Source organism: Cyprinodon tularosa, unplaced genomic scaffold, assembly GCF_016077235.1.
Source record: "Cyprinodon tularosa strain WSP-4 unplaced genomic scaffold, ASM1607723v1 ctg1278, whole genome shotgun sequence".
NCBI lineage: Eukaryota > Metazoa > Chordata > Actinopteri > Cyprinodontiformes > Cyprinodontidae > Cyprinodon > Cyprinodon tularosa.
The window spans coordinates 11,131-30,801 of NW_024038090.1; the positions used below are offsets into that span (position 1 = coordinate 11,131).

The following is a 19,671-nucleotide window of genomic DNA, read 5'->3' on the forward strand; positions in this document are numbered from 1 at the left end:
AGGTGGGGGTGGGGGGCCTGCTCTGAATTCATCTTTGATGTCAGAGTAAACCAGGTCTAAAGAGTTTTCACCCCGAGTTGCAAAGTCCACCTGTTGGTAGAAATGAGGGAGAACAGTCTTCCAGTCAGCCTGGTTAAAATCCCCAGCAATGATGGAAACTGTGTGCAGATTTACCTCTTGTTGTTCCCAGCAGGGATAATGCAGCTGTTGCTTTATTTCAGGGAGGTCAGCAAGATGGGGCTTATGAGATGAGAGGGAGCAGAAGGATATTTTTTATAGTGTAACTAATTGCGCTATTGTTACTGGTTAATACAGTGCTGATTTTTGGCAGGAATTTGAAACCATAGATTCTGTCATTCAGGCTGTAACAGAACCAGCGGTGGAACCAGTTCAGTTCTGAATCCTCCTCCCAGTTCTCAGCTCTGCTTGACTTCAGAGTTCCTCAGTTTTTCTTATGAGAAGAAATTCATTTTCTGGGAGGATTGTTGCTCCTGGTTTGATGTCTGGACAGATGTTGCTGAGTTTCTCTAACAGAACGTCTCTCTGTGGCTCTAGGCGATGCCTGGATACGTGACTCCTGGGGGATCAGAGATGGCTGCACTGTCCGAAATGAGACGGGTGAGTTCACTGGCTGTTTATATATTCATCTGTTTAAATATCCTTTTAGCTCCAGCTTTAACAGTTACAGTTTGAAATAAAGGAAACGGGGTTTCTACAGGTAAGGAAATTAAATTTGACTTGTTAGGAAATGTTTCCTTCAGCCTTCTGCTTTGATGCTGGATGTTGATCTTAGATCTGATTAAAATGATGAGGCTGTAGATCCGGACCTGAGGCCACATTGGTGGACTGATTGGTTCTGATCCGCTGTTGGAGTCACTTTCAGTGTCACTGAGGAAATCTACATTTTCCCTCTTTGGCTCTCAGTGAAACCGGATCAGTAGTTGGAGCTCAGATTAAATGAGGAAACTGATTGCCTTTATATGTGTAAATATATATTATTTATATAATATGTCAGACTGTTAAGCTGAATAGAAAAATTCAATAAAGTTGAGTTAGTTAACATGGGTCTAAACATTTTAACATGATGTTTTCCTCTGTAGATTAAACTTAAAACCAGTAAGTTTCCTACATTAGCTTTTATATTTATTAATAAATAATCAGTCACATTTTTACCGAGTCTCTTTTATCAAACTTTATCTCTTCTATTTCTCCGTATTATTCTATCAATCATGCTTTTATATGGAATTATTTCATTAAACAGTCCTGCAGTGTAACTTTAAAGCTACAGTGTGTAATAATTACAGGGATATAAAGTCAGAAATTGAATATATTATACATAACTATGTTATTTATCATCACCTATGAGCTCAGCCTTTTAACCATAATATTTGCGTTGCCTTAGAATTCGTTATTTATAATTACATAGGAGCGGGTCTCGCAGCCATGGAGGCAGACATCTTTGCGCTACGGCAGCGCAGAGCCAACAAACAAGTAACTACGGCAAGTTGAGAGAGATGAACTGAGACGGTACTGAACAATAGATGGCAGTATTATGCCTGAGAAGCGTTTAGTCTGCCTGAAACCAAAGAAGAAGAAGAAGCAGGTATACGGCGCTTCAGTAACAAGAAAGGTGAACAAGGCGGCAGGCGTGAGTGACTTTGCAAACTGTTTGGCACTGTGTGGCCAAACATCAGACGAATGGAGGATCATGCCTACTCTGTATCACAAGGAAAAGCGGCGGACACCGAACCCCCGTCATCTAAGAAGCGGAAACACGACGAAAATAAACGCAAGCGGGACAAGAAACGGCAAAAAACACGGATCAACATTGGCACGGCATTTACACGATGGAAGTCACTGATGGAGGAAAAAGGTTTTCAAAGTGACGCTCAAGTTGCCAGTTTTCTCTTGGACAGGTAATTAATCCTACACATATAATTGTCTTTTTATACACGTAATATCCCACCCCCACATCCCGTTTCAACCAAACTATTGTCAAGATGTCAGGTAGCATTACCTAGATAAGGCCACAGCTTTATAAAATTACCACAGCTGATAGTGGCGTGTGTGAGTGTGAGAGAGACAGATATATGAAGCTGCATATTAGCGAGCTACGGATATATACCTCGGTTTCTTCTCTCCGGCTCCTTTGGAGATCTTCAAGCCTTTCCTCCTCTGCTCTAGTCACCCCGCTGGCACCTCTCCCTCGCCTGGCCCTAGCTGCATGCCCACCCCGGCCTCTCTGCCCTCGTCCTCTTCCTCTCCCTCTTCCTCGCCTTGTAACCCCCGTGCCACAAACAAGACTTAGACTCTGTAAACGGGGAATATATATTCTTACAGCGAACACAATCTCGCTGTTAAACTAATGACTACAATTACTTCGTCTGTTTATATCACCATGCAAAGCAGCTCACCAAAACGTCACAACGATGTAGAAAAAATAACGGGTATATTTATTATCTTAAGTCTACATGAAATCTATACCCTACACAGACTAATGAAATACTATCTGTAAAATTATCTATGTAAACAAACCTCATCACTTGAGAAGGTAGGTGATGCGGACATCGTGGAAGACATTTTGTCCCGTAACGCTCGCCGTACTGTTGGGGGGGAGAAGCGGTGGGGGGGAGATGTTCATGTTGCTGCGGTCTTCAGTCTGGGCGTTAGATGTTGCTGAAAATTACACACTGTAGCTTTAAACACTCAGCCCCAGTCCTGCAGTTACAGCATTGGCCACGCCCACTGTCAACTCATCGGCCAATCGGCTGTTTTTGTCAAAATCTCTCTAAACTATCATTAAAATGTTTTAGTTCCTCATTAGAAAATAATCCAGAGCAATCCAAAGAACATGTTAAACTTCTTCAACATATTTGAGCTTTTAGAGGATAATGACTTTTAGGTTACCATGGCGACGCTCCAAGGTAGCAGCCAAGAACAGCTCTCCATATTTTCATGAAATACGCCGTTTAAAACGATAAAAAACTGACATCAAACCTGCATCTATGATCGCCAACGCCTGCTGGAAGAAGGTGAGAACAGCAGAGAGGATCATGGGGGCTCCTCTTCCCTCCATTAAAGACATTTCATCCCAGCGCTGTGTGTCCCGAGCCCGTGACATCATCAATGACCCCTCACCCCCCCACCATGGACTGTTCTCCCTGCTGCCCTCTTGGAAGAGGCTTCACAACATTCAATGCAGGACCAGCAGGTTCTGCAGCAGCTTCTTCCCCACCGCCATCACACTGATGAACTGATGGATAAACTCTGCATCACACTGAAGACACCAAACCAATACTGCAGATCTGCACCATAGAGATTAATACTCTGAACTTCTAGATCAATGCAATTTTTTGCTCCATGTTTTTTCTCCCACACTGTTTACATTTGATCACTGCTGCACTTATGGATGGAAATGTTCATTTACCGTCTCAAAGCTGTAACATAATTTGGTTTTGTATAAACTCTGTGAATACAAAATGACCATAAGTTGTCTAGGTCTGAAAAAAGCTCTAAGCCAATCAGAAGCACTGCTTTGGTTTTGGTGCTGCACAGAACAGATCAGCTTCAGCTACAGACAGAGAACCTTTCTGACACCAGCTTCAGTGCTCACCTTCTCTGGATCCTGAACTGCAGCATCAGGAAGCAGCGCTGAACAAGTTTTAGTCATTATAGTCAACACTGTGCAGAATAGAACTTCACACTCCGATTCTTTTCAACATATATCCTCTGCACTCATTGAACCTTCTGTCAGCTTGTTTCATCATATCCATAAAGTCTTCATCCTCCATGGTCCCTGCAGGCAGGTCAGAACGCCCAATCTTTACCACTGAGTTCTCCAGGACTTTCTGCTCTTTGGAGTCAGGGGTGGGGGGGCTTCCCTTCCTCCCCCAGCCTCTGATCTGGCTGTGATGTCACTGGGTCAGGAATCTAGTTGGGAGGAAGAAATTTAAACAATTAACATCCAGGGTATCAGTAGAACATCTTTCTTCTCTGACAGAGAGACAGACGGATACAGGAACAGGAAGGCACCCCCCCCCCACGCACACACACACACCCACAGCCAGTTACCAGTAGGTTGTTGTTGTTGTTTTGTTTTCCTTTGCGTTGTAAAGGAAACATCTCCATACATCCAGGCGTTGTTTTCAACCAGCTCTTCCTACGTTCACCGCTATCCGAGGCCATGACTGCGAAGGTTGAGCTATGAGTATAAACCCTCTGCTGCTGCTGACTGAGCGGCGCGGCGCGCTGTTGGACAAACAGGACAACGACGCAGAATCTTCTATGAAGCTCAAGAAACACTGATATTAACAATAACAAATTAATGATAAATTATTACATTTTTAATGTCCATTCGTCCATGGCTGTTTCTATTTTGTGGAAACAATTTTTGTGCGTTATCGTCTCGTCATCGTCACGGGGAAAAAGCGGCGAGGACGAAGTATTTTGGTCATGGTCCTGGTTGATGAAAGCAACACTTTAGCTGAGTCAGGAGTCCCTGATCCTAGACTGGAAGTAAAACAGGAAGATCAGGCAGCGAACCAAACGCTAACCAGAGAACCAAGAGCTGGAAGCAGATGTTGCCTCTGAGCACCGCTGCTCCTCTCTGAGTGGGCTGCTGTAGATCTACAGCAACAGGAGCCGCACCTGCAGTTAGACCCGTGTTCACAGAATGAGATCAAACGTTCTGCTTTGCTCCAGTTTCACTGAAATCAACTTAATCTGTCATCAGCTTTAAACCCTGAGAGGAGCCCAACTCTAACAGGAAGCAGCCCTCCTCTCCACCAGGAGGCGCTCTCCTCTCCACCAGGAGGCGCCCTCCTCTCCACCAGGAGGTGCCCTCCTCTCCACCAGGAGGCGCCCTCCTCTCCACCAGGAGGCGGCCCTCCTCTCGACCAGGAAGCAGCCCTCCTCCCACCAGGAGGTGCCCTCCTCTCCACCAGGAGGCGCCCTCCTCTCCACCAGGAGGTGCCCTCCTCTCCACCAGGAGGCGGCCCTCCTCTCCACCAGGAGGCAGCCCTCCTCCCACCAGGAGGCGCCCTCCTCTCCACCAGGAAGCAGGCCTCCTCTCCACCAGGAGGCAGCCCTCCTCTCCACCAAGAGGCAGCCCTCCTCTCCACCAGGAAGCAGGCCTCCTCTCCACCAGGAGGCAGCCCTCCTCTCCACCAGGAGGCGGCCCTCCTCTCCACCAGGAGGCAGCCCTCCTCTCCACCAGGAGGCGCTCTCCTCTCCACCAGGAGGTGCCCTCCTCTCCACCAGGAGGCGCTCTCCTCTCCACCAGGAGGCGCCCTCCTCTCCACCAGGAAGCAGCCCTCCTCCCACCAGGAGGCAGCCCTCCTCTCCACCAGGAGGCAGCCCTCCTCCCACCAGGAGGCAGCCCTCCTCCCACCAGGAGGCGCCCTCCTCTCCACCAGGAAGCGCCCTCCTCTCCACCAGGAGGCGCCCTCCTCTCCACCAGGAGGCGCCCTCCTCTCCACCAGGAAGCAGCCCTCCTCTCCACCAGGAGGCGCCCTCCTCTCCACCAGGAGGCGCCCTCCTCTCCACCAGGAGGCAGCCCTCCTCCCACCAGGAGGCGCCCTCCTCTCCACCAGGAAGCAGCCCTCCTCTCCACCAGGAGGCGCCCTCCTCTCCACCAGGAGGCGCCCTCCTCTCCACCAGGAAGCAGGCCTCCTCTCCACCAGGAGGCGCCCTCCTCTCCACCAGGAGGCAGCCCTCCTCTCCACCAGGAAGCAGCCCTCCTCCCACCAGGAGGCAGCCCTCCTCTCCACCAGGAGGCGCCCTCCTCTCCACCAGGAAGCAGCCCTCCTCTCCACCAGGAAGCAGCCCTCCTCTCCACCAGGAGGCGCCCTCCTCTCCACCAGGAGGCGCCCTCCTCCCACCAGGAGGTGCCCTCCTCTCCACCAGGAAGCAGCCCTCCTCTCCACCAGGAGGCGCCCTCCTCTCCACCAGGAGGCGCCCTCCTCTCCACCAGGAGGCGCCCTCCTCTCCACCAGGAGGCGCCCTCCTCTCCACCAGGAAGCAGGCCTCCTCTCCACCAGGAGGCGCCCTCCTCTCCACCAGGAGGCAGCCCTCCTCCCACCAGGAGGCGCCCTCCTCTCCACCAGGAAGCAGCCCTCCTCTCCACCAGGAAGCAGGCCTCCTCTCCACCAGGAGGCGCACTCCTCTCCACCAGGAGGCGCCCTCCTCTTCACCAGGAGGCAGCCCTCCTCCCACCAGGAGGCGCCCTCCTCTCCACCAGGAAGCAGCCCTCCTCTCCACCAGGAGGCGCCCTCCTCTCCACCAGGAAGCAGCCCTCCTCTCCACCAGGAGGCGCCCTCCTCCCACCAGGAAGCAGGCCTCCTCTCCACCAGGAGGCGCACTCCTCTCCACCAGGAGGCGCCCTCCTCTCCACCAGGAGGCAGCCCTCCTCTCCACCAGGAGGCACCCTCCTCTCCACCAGGAAGCAGCCCTCCTCCCACCAGGAGGCAGCCCTCCTCCCACCAGGAGGCAGCCCTCCTCTCCACCAGGAGGCGCCCTCCTCTCCACCAGGAAGCAGGCCTCCTCTCCACCAGGAAGCAGCCCTCCTCTCCACCAGGAGGCGCCCTCCTCTCCACCAGGAGGCAGCCCTCCTCCCACCAGGAGGCGCCCTCCTCTCCACCAGGAAGCAGCCCTCCTCTCCACCAGGAGGCGCCCTCCTCTCCACCAGGAGGCGCCCTCCTCTCCACCAGGAGGCGCCCTCCTCTCCACCAGGAAGCAGGCCTCCTCTCCACCAGGAGGCGCCCTCCTCTCCACCAGGAGGCGCCCTCCTCTCCACCAGGAAGCAGGCCTCCTCTCCACCAGGAGGCACCCTCCTCTCCACCAGGAGGCAGCCCTCCTCCCACCAGGAGGCGCCCTCCTCTCCACCAGGAAGCAGCCCTCCTCCCACCAGGAGGCAGCCCTCCTCCCACCAGGAGGCAGCCCTCCTCTCCACCAGGAGGCAGCCCTCCTCTCCACCAGGAGGCGCCCTCCTCCCACCAGGAGGCGCCCCTCCTCTCCACCAGGAGGCGCCCTCCTCTCCACCAGGAAGCAGGCCTCCTCTCCACCAGGAGGCGCACTCCTCTCCACCAGGAGGCGCCCTCCTCTCCACCAGGAAGCAGCCCTCCTCCCACCAGGAGGCAGCCCTCCTCTCCACCAGGAGGCGCCCTCCTCTCCACCAGGAGGCGCCCTCCTCTCCACCAGGAAGCAGGCCTCCTCTCCACCAGGAGGCGCACTCCTCTCCACCAGGAAGCAGGCCTCCTCCCACCAGGAGGCGCCCTCCTCTCTCAGCAGATATTTCTGCTTTTTTGATCACATTTCACCTAAAATTATTCCAAAGGTTCATTTTGGAAATAAAACGGGATTATCTCAAACTTTCCTCACATCTTCCATCTTCTTTGGCCTTTAGCGCCCCCTGTAGTTCAGGTGGGACCTGAACATGTTGCTGCCCCCTGCAGGTGCCTTAGTGAACGGCAGGTTTTTTGAATGTTTGTATGCCTTTAAAAGACGCTGCCTTTGATGGCGGATGCTGATCTTTGCAAGCTTTCATCGTTCCTTTAGATGTCCACGTTGCTGATGTGCCTCCTCAGGTTGCAGCAATAGTTGCTCACACACTTCTTTAAACTATGACCAATAGTTTGTTGTTGTTGTTTTTAAAGCCAGCCTATTCCTGCAGGTACACTATATTGCCAAAAGTATTTGCTCACCCATCCAAATTATTGGGATCAGGTGTTCCAATCACTTCCATGGCCACAGGTGTATAAATTCAAGCACCTAGGCATGCAGACTGTTTTTACAAACATTTGTGAAAGAATGGGTCGCTCTCAGGAGCTCAGTGAATTCCAGCGTGGAACTGTGATAGGATGCCACCTGTGCAACAAATCCAGTCGTGAAATTTCCTCGCTCCTAAATATTCCACAGTCAACTGTCAGCTGTATTATAAGAAAATGGAAGTGTTTGGGAACGACAGCAACTCAGCCACGAAGTGGTAGGCCACGTAAACTGACGGAGCGGGGTCAGCGGATGCTGACGCGCATAGTGCGAAGAGGTCGCCAACTTTCTGCAGAGTCAATCACTACAGACCTCCAAACTTCATGTGGCCTTCAGATTAGCTCAAGAACAGTGCGCAGAGAGCTTCATGGAATGGGTTTCCATGGTCGAGCAGCTGCATCCAAGCCATACATCACCAAGTGCAATGCAAAGCGTCGGATGCGGTGGTGTAAAGCACGCCGCCACTGGACTCTAGAGCAGTGGAGACGCGTTCTCTGGAGTGACGAATCGCGCTTCTCCATCTGGCAATCTGATGGACGGGTCTGGGTTTGGCGGTTGCCAGGAGAACGGTACTTGTCTGACTGCATTGTGCCAAGTGTAAAGTTTGGTGGAGGGGGGATTATGGTGTGAGGTTGTTTTTCAGGAGCTGGGCTTGGCCCCTTAGTTCCAGTGAAAGGAACTCTGAATGCTTCAGCATACCAAGACATTTTGGACAATTCCATGCTCCCAACTTTGTGGGAACAGTTTGGAGCTGGCCCCTTCCTCTTCCAACATGACTGTGCACCAGTGCACAAAGCAAGGTCCATAAAGACATGGATGACAGAGTCTGGTGTGGATGAACTTGACTGGCCTGCACAGAGTCCTGACCTCAACCCGATAGAACACCTTTGGGATGAATTAGAGCGGAGACTGAGAGCCAGGCCTTCTCGTCCAACATCAGTGTGCGACCTCACAAATGCGCTTCTGGAAGAATGGTCAAAAATTCCCATAAACACACTCCTAAACCTTGTGGACAGCCTTCCCAGAAGAGTTGAAGCTGTTCTAGCTGCAAAGGGTGGACCGACGTCATATTGAACCCTATGGATTAGGAACGGGATGTCACTTAAGCTCATATGTGAGTCAAGGCAGGTGAGCAAATACTTTTGGCAATTTAGTGTATGTTCTGAGTGAAGCTAGCTGAGATAGCATTCCAGGCTAGCCTTTGGTGACTGACCAGGCAGGTTTTATGTTTCTTTTCTCCTGTTTCTGTCCCTCCGGATCATTTTGGTGACTGCTCTTCTTCTGCTTTTCCTTTTCTGAGTTCTCTTTCCATTTTCTGCATGTTTCTGTCTCTACAGGACAGCTCTAGTTCAGTGGGATCAGGGGAGTTCATGGGCATCAAGGAGCTGGATGACATCAGTCAGGAAATAGCCCAGCTGCAGAGGTAAGCACCAGGGCATCCATAAAGTCCCAGACTGGGTGGACTGGGACCTAGCATTGGTGTACTGAATGTGTAAACCAGGGATTCCCAACCTTTACCGTGCCCAGCCCCCCCCCCTGAAACATGCGTAAAAACTCGTGTGAAAGCTACAGCGACAGGATAAAAAAACGAGTGAACAAACCGCCTAAATAAAAACACATTTATTTCGTAAAGATAGTCACAATTATATTTTATTAAACTTTAATTCATTAATGTAATAAAATATAACAGTAACATAGGCCCACCACTTTAATTTTAATAACCTTTTTTTAAACGATGAATCTCTTTATAAGTTGAAAAAACAGAAAGATTTGCACTGGGCCTGATGGCTTACCGTGCTAATGGGAGCAGTGGGCCTGATGGCTTACTGTGCTAATGGGAGCACTGGGCCTGATGGCTTACCGTGCTAATGGGAGCACTGGGCCGGATGGCTTACCGTGCTAATGGGAGCACTGGGCCTGATGGCTTACCGTGCTAATGGGAGCAGTGGGCCGGATGGCGTACCGTGCTAATGGGAGCACTGGGCCTGATGGCTTACTGTGCTAATGGGAGCACTGGGCCTGATGGCTTACCGTGCTAATGGGAGCAGTGGGCCTGATGGCTTACCGTGCTAATGGGAGCAGTGGGCCTGATGGCTTACCGTGCTAATGGGAGCAGTGGGCCTGATGGCTTACTGTGCTAATGGGAGCACTGGGCCTGATGGCTTACCGTGCTAATGGGAGCAGTGGGCCTGATGGCTTACCGTGCTAATGGGAGCAGTGGGCCCGATAGCTTACCGTGCTAATGGGAGCACTGGGCCTGATGGCTTACCGTGCTAATGGGAGCACTGGGCCTGATGGCTTACCGTGCTAATGGGAGCACTGGGCCTGATGGCTTACCGTGCTAATGGGAGCAGTGGGCCGGATGGCGTACCGTGCTAATGGGAGCACTGGGCCTGATGGCTTACTGTGCTAATGGGAGCACTGGGCCTGATGGCTTACCGTGCTAATGGGAGCAGTGGGCCTGATGGCTTACTGTGCTAATGGGAGCACTGGGCCTGATGGCTTACCGTGCTAATGGGAGCAGTGGGCCTGATGGCTTACCGTGCTAATGGGAGCAGTGGGCCCGATGGCTTACCGTGCTAATGGGAGCACTGGGCCTGATGGCTTACCGTGCTAATGGGAGCACTGGGCCTGATGGCTTACCGTGCTAATGGGAGCACTGGGCCTGATGGCGTACCGTGCTAATGGGAGCACTGGGCCTGATGGCGTACCGTGCTAATGGGAGCACTGGGCCTGATGGCTTACCGTGCTAATGGGAGCACTGGGCCTGATGGCTTACAGTGCTAATGGGAGCACTGGGCCTGATGGCTTACCGTGCTAATGGGAGCAGTGGGCCTGATGGCTTACCGTGCTAATGGGAGCAGTGGGCCTGATGGCTTACCGTGCTAATGTGAGCAGTGGGCCTGATGGCTTACCGTGCTAATGGGAGCACTGGGCCTGATGGCTTACCGTGCTAATGGGAGCACTGGGCCTGATGGCTTACCGTGCTAATGGGAGCAGTGGGCCTGATGGCTTACCGTGCTAATGGGAGCACTGGGCCTGATGGCTTACCGTGCTAATGGGAGCAATGGGCCTGATGGCTTACCTTGCTAATGGGAGCACTGGGCCTGATGGCTTACCGTGCTAATGGGAGCACTGGGCCTGATGGCTTACCGTGCTAATGGGAGCAGTGGGCCTGATGGATTACCGTGCTAATGGGAGCACTGGGCCTGATGGCTTACCGTGCTAATGGGAGCACTGGGCCTGATGGCTTACCGTGCTAATGGGAGCACTGGGCCTGATGGCTTACCGTGCTAATGGGAGCAGTGGGCCTGATGGCTTACCGTGCTAATGGGAGCAATGGGCCTGATGGCTTACCTTGCTAATGGGAGCACTGGGCCTGATGGCTTACCGTGCTAATGGGAGCAGTGGGCCTGATGGCTTACCGTGCTAATGGGAGCACTGGGCCTGATGGATTACCGTGCTAATGGGAGCACTGGGCCTGATGGCTTACCTTGCTAATGGGAGCACTGGGCCTGATGGCTTACCTTGCTAATGGGAGCACTGGGCCTGATGGCTTACCGTGCTAATGGGAGCAGTGGGCCTGATGGCTTTCCGTGGTAATGGGAGCACTGGGCCTGATGGCTTACCGTGCTAATGGGAGCACTGGGCCGGATGGCTTACCGTGCTAATGGGAGCAGTGGGCCTGATGGCTTACCGTGCTAATCGGAGCAGTGGGCCTGATGGCTTACCGTGCTAATGGGAGCAGTGGGCCGGATGGCTTACCGTGCTAATGGGAGCAGTGGGCCGGATGGCTTACCGTGCTAATGGGAGCAGTGGGCCTGATGGCTTACCGTGCTAATGGGAGCAGTGGGCCGGATGGCTTACCGTGCTAATGGGAGCACTGGGCCTGATGGCTTACCGCGCTAATGGGAGCACTGGGCCTGATGGCTTACCGTGCTAATGGGAGCACTGGGCCTGATGGCGTACCGTGCTAATGGGAGCACTGGGCCTGATGGCTTACCGTGCTAACGGGAGCACTGGGCCTGATGGCTTACCGTGCTAACGGGAGCACTGGGCCTGATGGCTTACCGTGCTAATGGGAGCACTGGGCCTGATGGCGTACCGTGCTAATGGGAGCACTGGGCCTGATGGCTTACCGTGCTAACGGGAGCACTGGGCCTGATGGCTTACCGTGCTAACGGGAGCACTGGGCCTGATGGCGTACCGTGCTAATGGGAGCACTGGGCCTGATGGCTTACCGTGCTAATGGGAGCACTGGGCCTGATGGCGTACCGTGCTAATGGGAGCACTGGGCCTGATGGCTTACCGTGCTAACGGGAGCACTGGGCCTGATGGCTTACCGTGCTAATGGGAGCACTGGGCCTGATGGCTTACCGTGCTAATGGGAGCACTGGGCCTGATGGCTTACCGTGCTAATGGGAGCACTGGGCCTGATGGCTTACCGTGCTAATGGGAGCACTGGGCCTGATGGCTTACCGTGCTAATGGGAGCAGTGGGCCTGATGGCTTACCGTGCTAATGGGAGCACTGGGCCTGATGGCTTCTACAGTTTATCCAGTCTGGGTTGGATGTCTGTCCGAGCAACACGTCATTCTTCACATTCAACCTGATCTCAGGACTTTTAAAGTGGAAAAGCCAGACTGGTTGCAAATGGAAGCAGACATTTCAGAGCCTTTCCAGCTAGAAAATATTATTTCTAAACTTTAGGTGAATGGTTTTAATAAAGCAGTTTCACCCAGACATGAATACTTTAATTATTTTTATTCAATAAAAATAATTTTGAAAACCAGGGGTGTTTACCAGCTGTGCAATGCCTTGAGGCCTGGTTAATGGAAATTAGAGAGACTTGAAATACTTCCAAATTTATTAACACTGTAAGATGTAAACTCCATTACCATCAGGGGGAGGGAGGGAGGGAGGGAGGGAGAGAGAGAGAGAGAGAGAGAGAGAGAGAGAGAGACAGACCTGTTGGTTGCATTTTTAGTTGTGAACACCTTTTGCACAGCTGGATTTTTTGTGCTTTGTTGTGGGTGGTGATTCAAAAAGTTTTGTAAAAGGATCAGGACGGGCAAAGTCATCTATTTCCTCCAGCTCTCTGCTCTCCACCATGTCTCTCCTCAGCCGTACTGACATCATGTTCACTGCTCAGTTCGCCGTCGCCTCCAGTGCAACGGCCATCATATTTAACATCAGACAGCGGAGCAGATGAAGGGCCTGCTGTTGGAACATGTCAGTCAGTTGACACATTTCGCAGCGTTCGTTTGAAGAACTTGTTTCTTTGCGTTTCTTGTCCATTACTACCGTGAACACCGCCGCACAAAGTTCCAATGGAGAGTGAAGGTGTTGTTCTACTTTCTGATTGGCCTAGCCCTTCAGACTGACAGGGATGATAACCAATGGGCTGCAGCAGCCTGAGGTTAGGGCCGGATGATCGGAACATTGCGCTGCTGATTATATGTTTCAAACAGTACGTCGACCCACCGGGCAAGGGTCAGGTACCAGTATGCCCAATTACCAGTCCATGCCTGGTCCCAGACACTGATGTCAGAATGAAGCTAACAGTTGATTGGTCCATCAGTGGAAGAGAAGATCCCTCGATGCTAGATATGTGGACAGTGTTTAACAGGAGAGTGAGCTTCCCGACTGGCTGTCAGAGTCGAGGTGTTTCACCTCTTGAAGCTGTCCATAAGCTCCTGTTTTTTGTTTGCAGACAGAATGCAAACATCCTCACAGAAACAAACTAAGGTTTACCCACAAGATCGTAGACCCAGAGTAGATAGAATGATCTAGACACCAGAGTGGTACTTCTTCAGGATGAGCCAGAGGGACAATCGCTGCTGTTTCCATGCTGTTCTAGAGGACATGTTAGAATTGAGCTGCAGCTCAGAGGGGCCCTGCTGCAGCTCAGAGGGGCTCTACTGCAGCTCAGAGGGGCTCTACTGCAGCTCAGAGGGGCCCTGCTGCTGCTCAGAGGGGCTCTGCTGCAGCTCAGAGGGGCTCTGCTGCAGCTCAGAGGGGCTCTGCTGCAGCTCAGAGGGGCCCTGCTGCAGCTCAGAGGGGCCCTGCTGCTGCTCAGAGGGGCTCTGCTGCAGCTCAGAGGGGCTCTGCTGCAGCTCAGAGGGGCTCTACTGCTGCTCAGAGGGGCTCTGCTGCAGCTCAGAGGGGCTCTGCTGCTGCTCAGAGGGGCTCTGCTGCAGCTCAGAGGGGCCCTGCTGCTGCTCAGAGGGGCCCTGCTGCAGCTCAGAGGGGCTCTGCTGCAGCTCAGAGGGGCTCTGCTGCTGCTCAGAGGGGCTCTACTGCAGCTCAGAGGGGCCCTGCTGCTGCTCAGAGGGGCTCTGCTGCAGCTCAGAGGGGCTCTGCTGCAGCTCAGAGGGGCTCTACTGCTGCTCAGAGGGGCTCTGCTGCAGCTCAGAGGGGCTCTGCTGCTGCTCAGAGGGGCTCTGCTGCAGCTCAGAGGGGCCCTGCTGCAGCTCAGAGGGGCTCTACTGCTGCTCAGAGGGGCTCTGCTGCAGCTCAGAGGGGCTCTGCTGCAGCTCAGAGGGGCTCTGCTGCAGCTCAGAGGGGCTCTGCTGCTGCTCAGAGGGGCTCTGCTGCAGCTCAGAGGGGCTCTACTGCTGCTCAGAGGGGCCCTGCTGCTGCTCAGAGGGGCTCTGCTGCTGCTCAGAGGGGCTCTGCTGCTGCTCAGAGGGGCCCTGCTGCAGCTCAGAGGGGCCCTGCTGCAGCTCAGAGGGGCCCTGCTGCTGCTCAGAGGGGCTCTGCTGCAGCTCAGAGGGGCTCTGCTGCAGCTCAGAGGGGCTCTACTGCTGCTCAGAGGGGCTCTGCTGCAGCTCAGAGGGGCTCTGCTGCTGCTCAGAGGGGCTCTGCTGCAGCTCAGAGGGGCTCTGCTGCAGCTCAGAGGGGCTCTGCTGCTGCTCAGAGGGGCTCTACTGCAGCTCAGAGGGGCCCTGCTGCAGCTCAGAGGGGCTCTGCTGCAGCTCAGAGGGGCCCTGCTGCTGCTCAGAGGGGCCCTGCTGCAGCTCAGAGGGGCTCTGCTGCAGCTCAGAGGGGCTCTGCTGCTGCTCAGAGGGGCTCTACTGCAGCTCAGAGGGGCCCTGCTGCAGCTCAGAGGGGCTCTGCTGCAGCTCAGAGGGGCCCTGCTGCTGCTCAGAGGGGCTCTGCTGCAGCTCAGAGGGGCTCTGCTGCAGCTCAGAGGGGCTCTACTGCTGCTCAGAGGGGCTCTGCTGCAGCTCAGAGGGGCTCTGCTGCAGCTCAGAGGGGCTCTGCTGCAGCTCAGAGGGGCTCTACTGCTGCTCAGAGGGGCTCTGCTGCAGCTCAGAGGGGCTCTGCTGCAGCTCAGAGGGGCCCTGCTGCAGCTCAGAGGGGCTCTGCTGCTGCTCAGAGGGGCTCTGCTGCAGCTCAGAGGGGCTCTGCTGCTGCTCAGAGGGGCCCTGCTGCAGCTCAGAGGGGCCCTGCTGCTGCTCAGAGGGGCTCTGCTGCAGCTCAGAGGGGCCCTGCTGCTGCTCAGAGGGCCCTGCTGCTGCTCAGAGGGCCCTGCTGCAGCTCAGAGGGGCTCTACTGCAGCTCAGAGGGGCCCTGCTGCTGCTCAGAGGGGCTCTGCTGCAGCTCAGAGGGGCTCTGCTGCAGCTCAGAGGGGCTCTACTGCTGCTCAGAGGGGCTCTGCTGCAGCTCAGAGGGGCTCTGCTGCAGCTCAGAGGGCCCTGCTGCAGCTCAGAGGGGCCCTGCTGCAGCTCAGAGGGGCCCTGCTGCAGCTCAGAGGGGCCCTGCTGCAGCTCAGAGGGGCTCTACTGCAGCTCAGAGGGGCCCTGCTGCAGCTCAGAGGGGCCCTGCTGCAGCTCAGAGGGCCCTGCTGCAGCTCAGAGGGGCTCTGCTGCAGCTCAGAGGGCCCTGCTGCAGCTCAGAGGGCCCTGCTGCTGCACAGAGGGCCCTGCTGCTGCACAGAGGGCCCTGCTGCAGCTCAGAGGGGCTCTGCTGCAGCTCAGAGGGCCCTGCTGCAGCTCAGAGGGGCCCTGCTGCTGCACAGAGGGGCTCTGCTGCAGCTCAGAGGGGCTCTGCTGCAGCTCAGAGGGCCCTGCTGCTGCACAGAGGGGCTCTGCTGCAGCTCAGAGGGCCCTGCTGCAGCTCAGAGGGGCTCTGCTGCAGCTCAGAGGGCCCTGCTGCAGCTCAGAGGGGCTCTGCTGCAGCTCAGAGGGGCTCTGCTGCAGCTCAGAGGGGCTCTGCTGCAGCTCAGAGGGGCTCTGCTGCAGCTCAGAGGGCCCTGCTGCTGCACAGAGGGCCCTGCTGCTGCTCAGAGGGGCCCTGCTGCTGCACAGAGGGGCTCTGCTGCAGCTCAGAGGGCCCTGCTGCAGCTCAGAGGGGCTCTACTGCAGCTCAGAGGGGCCCTGCTGCTGCTCAGAGGGGCTCTGCTGCAGCTCAGAGGGGCCCTGCTGCAGCTCAGAGGGGCCCTGCTGCTGCACAGAGGGCCCTGCTGCTGCACAGAGGGCCCTGCTGCTGCTCAGAGGGGCCCTGCTGCAGCTCAGAGGGGCCCTGCTGCAGCTCAGAGGAGCCCTGCTGCTGCTCAGAGGGGCTCTGCTGCAGCTCAGAGGGGCCCTGCTGCTGCTCAGAGGGCCCTGCTGCTGCACAGAGGGCCCTGCTGCTGCTCAGAGGGGCCCTGCTGCAGCTCAGAGGGGCTCTGCTGCAGCTCAGAGGGGCCCTGCTGCAGCTCAGAGGGGCCCTGCTGCTGCACAGAGGGCCCTGCTGCTGCACAGAGGGCCCTGCTGCAGCTCAGAGGGGCCCTGCTGCAGCTCAGAGGAGCCCTGCTGCTGCTCAGAGGGGCTCTGCTGCAGCTCAGAGGGGCCCTGCTGCAGCTCAGAGGGGCCCTGCTGCTGCACAGAGGGCCCTGCTGCTGCACAGAGGGCCCTGCTGCTGCACAGAGGGCCCTGCTGCTGCACAGAGGGCCCTGCTGCTGCACAGAGGGCCCTGCTGCAGCTCAGAGGGGCCCTGCTGCTGCACAGAGGGCCCTGCTGCTGCACAGAGGGCCCTGCTGCAGCTCAGAGGTTGTTTGTCTCTGTGTTGCCCTGCGATGGACTGGAGACCTGTCCAGAGTGGACCCCGCCTCATGCCCATTGACTGCTGGAGATAGAAACCAGCACCCCTCACCCCCCCAGCAGAGATGAAGCATGACAGATAATGGATGTTCTTTTTTTTTTTTTTTTTTTTTTTGGTAGATATGTTTATTGATTTTTTTTTTTTTATAATAACAACAACAGCAACAACAATAAAACACAAAACAAAACTAAACAAAAGCTCAGCAGTGCAGTCCAGAGATAAAAAGAAATATAAGATGGGGGGCATACATACTTCCATCATTGTACAGTACACATCTAAACATTCATAAATGCTCAAGACAGGATGGTAGACACGTGTCCTTCAGCATAGTCCAAAAAGGGCTTCCATATACGTCCAAAAACGTCAGTCTTAGAGTGGACGAGGTGTGTTAGAAAGTCTAGAGGGATATATTCCAGAACGAGCTTCTTCCACCCAAAAATTGTAGGAGATTTATTAGAAATCCATTGTAATAAAATATTCTTTCGGGCACAGAACATTAGAACATTGTACAACTTACTCTTATTTTGGTTTTGGATATGTTTATTTGGTAGACCAAGGAGAAGAGACACTGGATCAAGATCAATGTTAGTTTTGAAAATTTTCCTAATCAGCCAGAATAGATTTCCAGTATATCTGGATCTTGGGGCATGACCAAAGACAGTGTATGAGGCTGCCTTCATCTATTTTGCATTTTGGACACAATGAGGAGGACCTTGGTTTAAATTTAGACACCCTGTTTGGGGCCAAGTGAGCTCTATGTATTAATTTAAGTTGCAATGCCCAGGAACGATTACAAATAGTAATTTTTTTGGCAGAATTCCAAATACTGCTCCACATTTCATCAGTGATCTCGATATTCAGCTCTCCTCCCCAGGCCTTGGCCAGAGTTGGTATTTGACATTTATAGCATTTTAATGTTTTGTAGCACGTGCTGAGTGACACTTCACGAGTTCCGAAAATCAATTTTTCGATGTCCACAATCTCAGTGTCCCTGATTAGAGTTGTTTCTTTTTTAATAAAGTCTCTTAGCTGGAAGAAACGGAAGAGGTTATTTTTCCCTACTCCAAAGGCTTCCATAACTTGATCAAAAGACATGAGGATCCCCTCCTTAAAGAGACAGCCCAAAGAGGAAACACCCTTAGCCACCCATTCCCCAAAACCTGCATCTAACATACCCGGAAGAAAGTCAGGGTTCTGGAAAAAGGGTGTAAATGGGGATGTCTTCCCAGTTCTTCCCTCAATGTGTTGAACCGCCCTCCAGGCCTTGACTGTATTCACAGTGATTGGATTGTAACAGTATTTGTTTATTGTTTTATATATTTTTCAAAAAAAGCAGGCTTTTAAGAGGACAGTCACATAACGAGGCTTCTATATCCAGCCACACTGTGGATGAGTTTCGAGATACCCACTCTCTGGCATATAAAATAAGAGAACTCAATTGGTATTTTCTGAGGTCTGGAAGATCTAAGCCGCCCATGTTTCTAGGTAGCTGTAGTGTTGACATTTTTATGACTGCCCTTCTTTTGGCCCAGATAAAGGAACCAAACCAGCTCTTTAATTTTTGGATCCATCTCTGAGTAAACAAAATAGCAATCATCCTAATTGGGTACAACAGGCGAGGGAGAATGTTCATCTTAAGAAGCGAGATTCTGCCCAACCAAGATATGGGAAGATAATTCCAGCGTTCAAGGTCTAACTTAATTTTTTCAAATAATGGGACAAAGTTTGTTTTGAACATCTGATCGAAAAGAGGTGTGACGAATATGCCGAGATATTTAACCACTTAAAAGGAAAATTAGGGATATAGAGTTGTTTACCCAAGGGCATGGCCTCGGATTTGGAAAAGTTTATTTTGTATCCAGAGAATGACCCGAACTGATTAATGACTGCAATGACTCTTTCAACTGAAGTGGTAGGTCTAGAGAGAAACAACAGAACATCATCGGCATATAAAGATATTTTATGGGTCCCCCGATCAGTGTTGATACCGCATACAGTGGGGTCACTACGAATTACTTCAGCCAGCGGTTCGATTGCAAGAGTGAATAAAAGAGGTGAAAGGGGGCAGCCCTGCCCGTTTCCCCTTCCTACCTCAAAATTTCTAGACCTAACCCCATTTGTGATAACTGCAGCTAAGGGTCGACTTTAGAGGACTTTAATCCAGCTGATAAAGTTGGGGCCCAGTCCAAATTGATGCAGAGTATGAAAAAGATATGACCATTCCACGCGGTCAAACGCTTTCTCTGCGTCTAAGGATACTACAAGCCCATCCACTGCCCGCTGATGACACAGCTGAATCACATTCACAATTTAAGAATTAAGGATATATTTGCTTCCCAGAGGGAAGGGGGAAGGACACCGTTACCAAATGAGTCATTCAATTCAATTCAATTCAGTTTCAATTCAGTTTATTTATATAGCGTCAAATTCACAACACATGTCATCTCAAGGCACTTTACAGTTCAACCAGATCATACAGTCAAATTGATACAAAGTTTTCTATCTAAGGAAAACCAGTTGATTGCATTGACTCATTGACTCAAATACAATCCCCCACACTAAGCATGCTTGTAGCGACAGTGGAGAGGAAAAACTCCCTTTTAACAGGAAGAAACCTCCAGCAGAACCAGGCTCAGTGTGAGCGGCCATCTGCTGAGGCCGACTGGGGTTAAAGGAGACAGAAGCAGAGATACAAAAAGCAGCTGTAAAAGGCGGCCCCGTCCAGGAAACACGCAGCCAGGCAGACGAGCTCCAAGGCAGCTCCCATGCCAGAGGATGAAGAGAGCACATCCACTCAGTCACGGTCAGAGAAACAGGACCA

General features: G+C 53.2%; 1 protein-coding gene across 3 annotated transcripts in view; it reads left to right on the forward strand.

Moving 5' to 3' along the window:
- The first annotated feature begins 526 nt into the window (after positions 1–526).
- Positions 527–19,671, forward strand: part of LOC119777826 (epidermal growth factor receptor substrate 15-like 1) — a 74,408-nt gene continuing 55,263 nt past the window's right edge. For all 3 annotated transcript variants that reach the window (XM_038276822.1, XM_038276823.1, XM_038276824.1), the window contains exons 1-2: positions 527–618; positions 9,102–9,187. In XM_038276822.1, the coding sequence (XP_038132750.1) occupies positions 559–618; positions 9,102–9,187 (146 nt within the window). In that variant the 5' untranslated portion in view covers positions 527–558. The remainder of the gene's footprint in view (positions 619–9,101; positions 9,188–19,671) is intronic.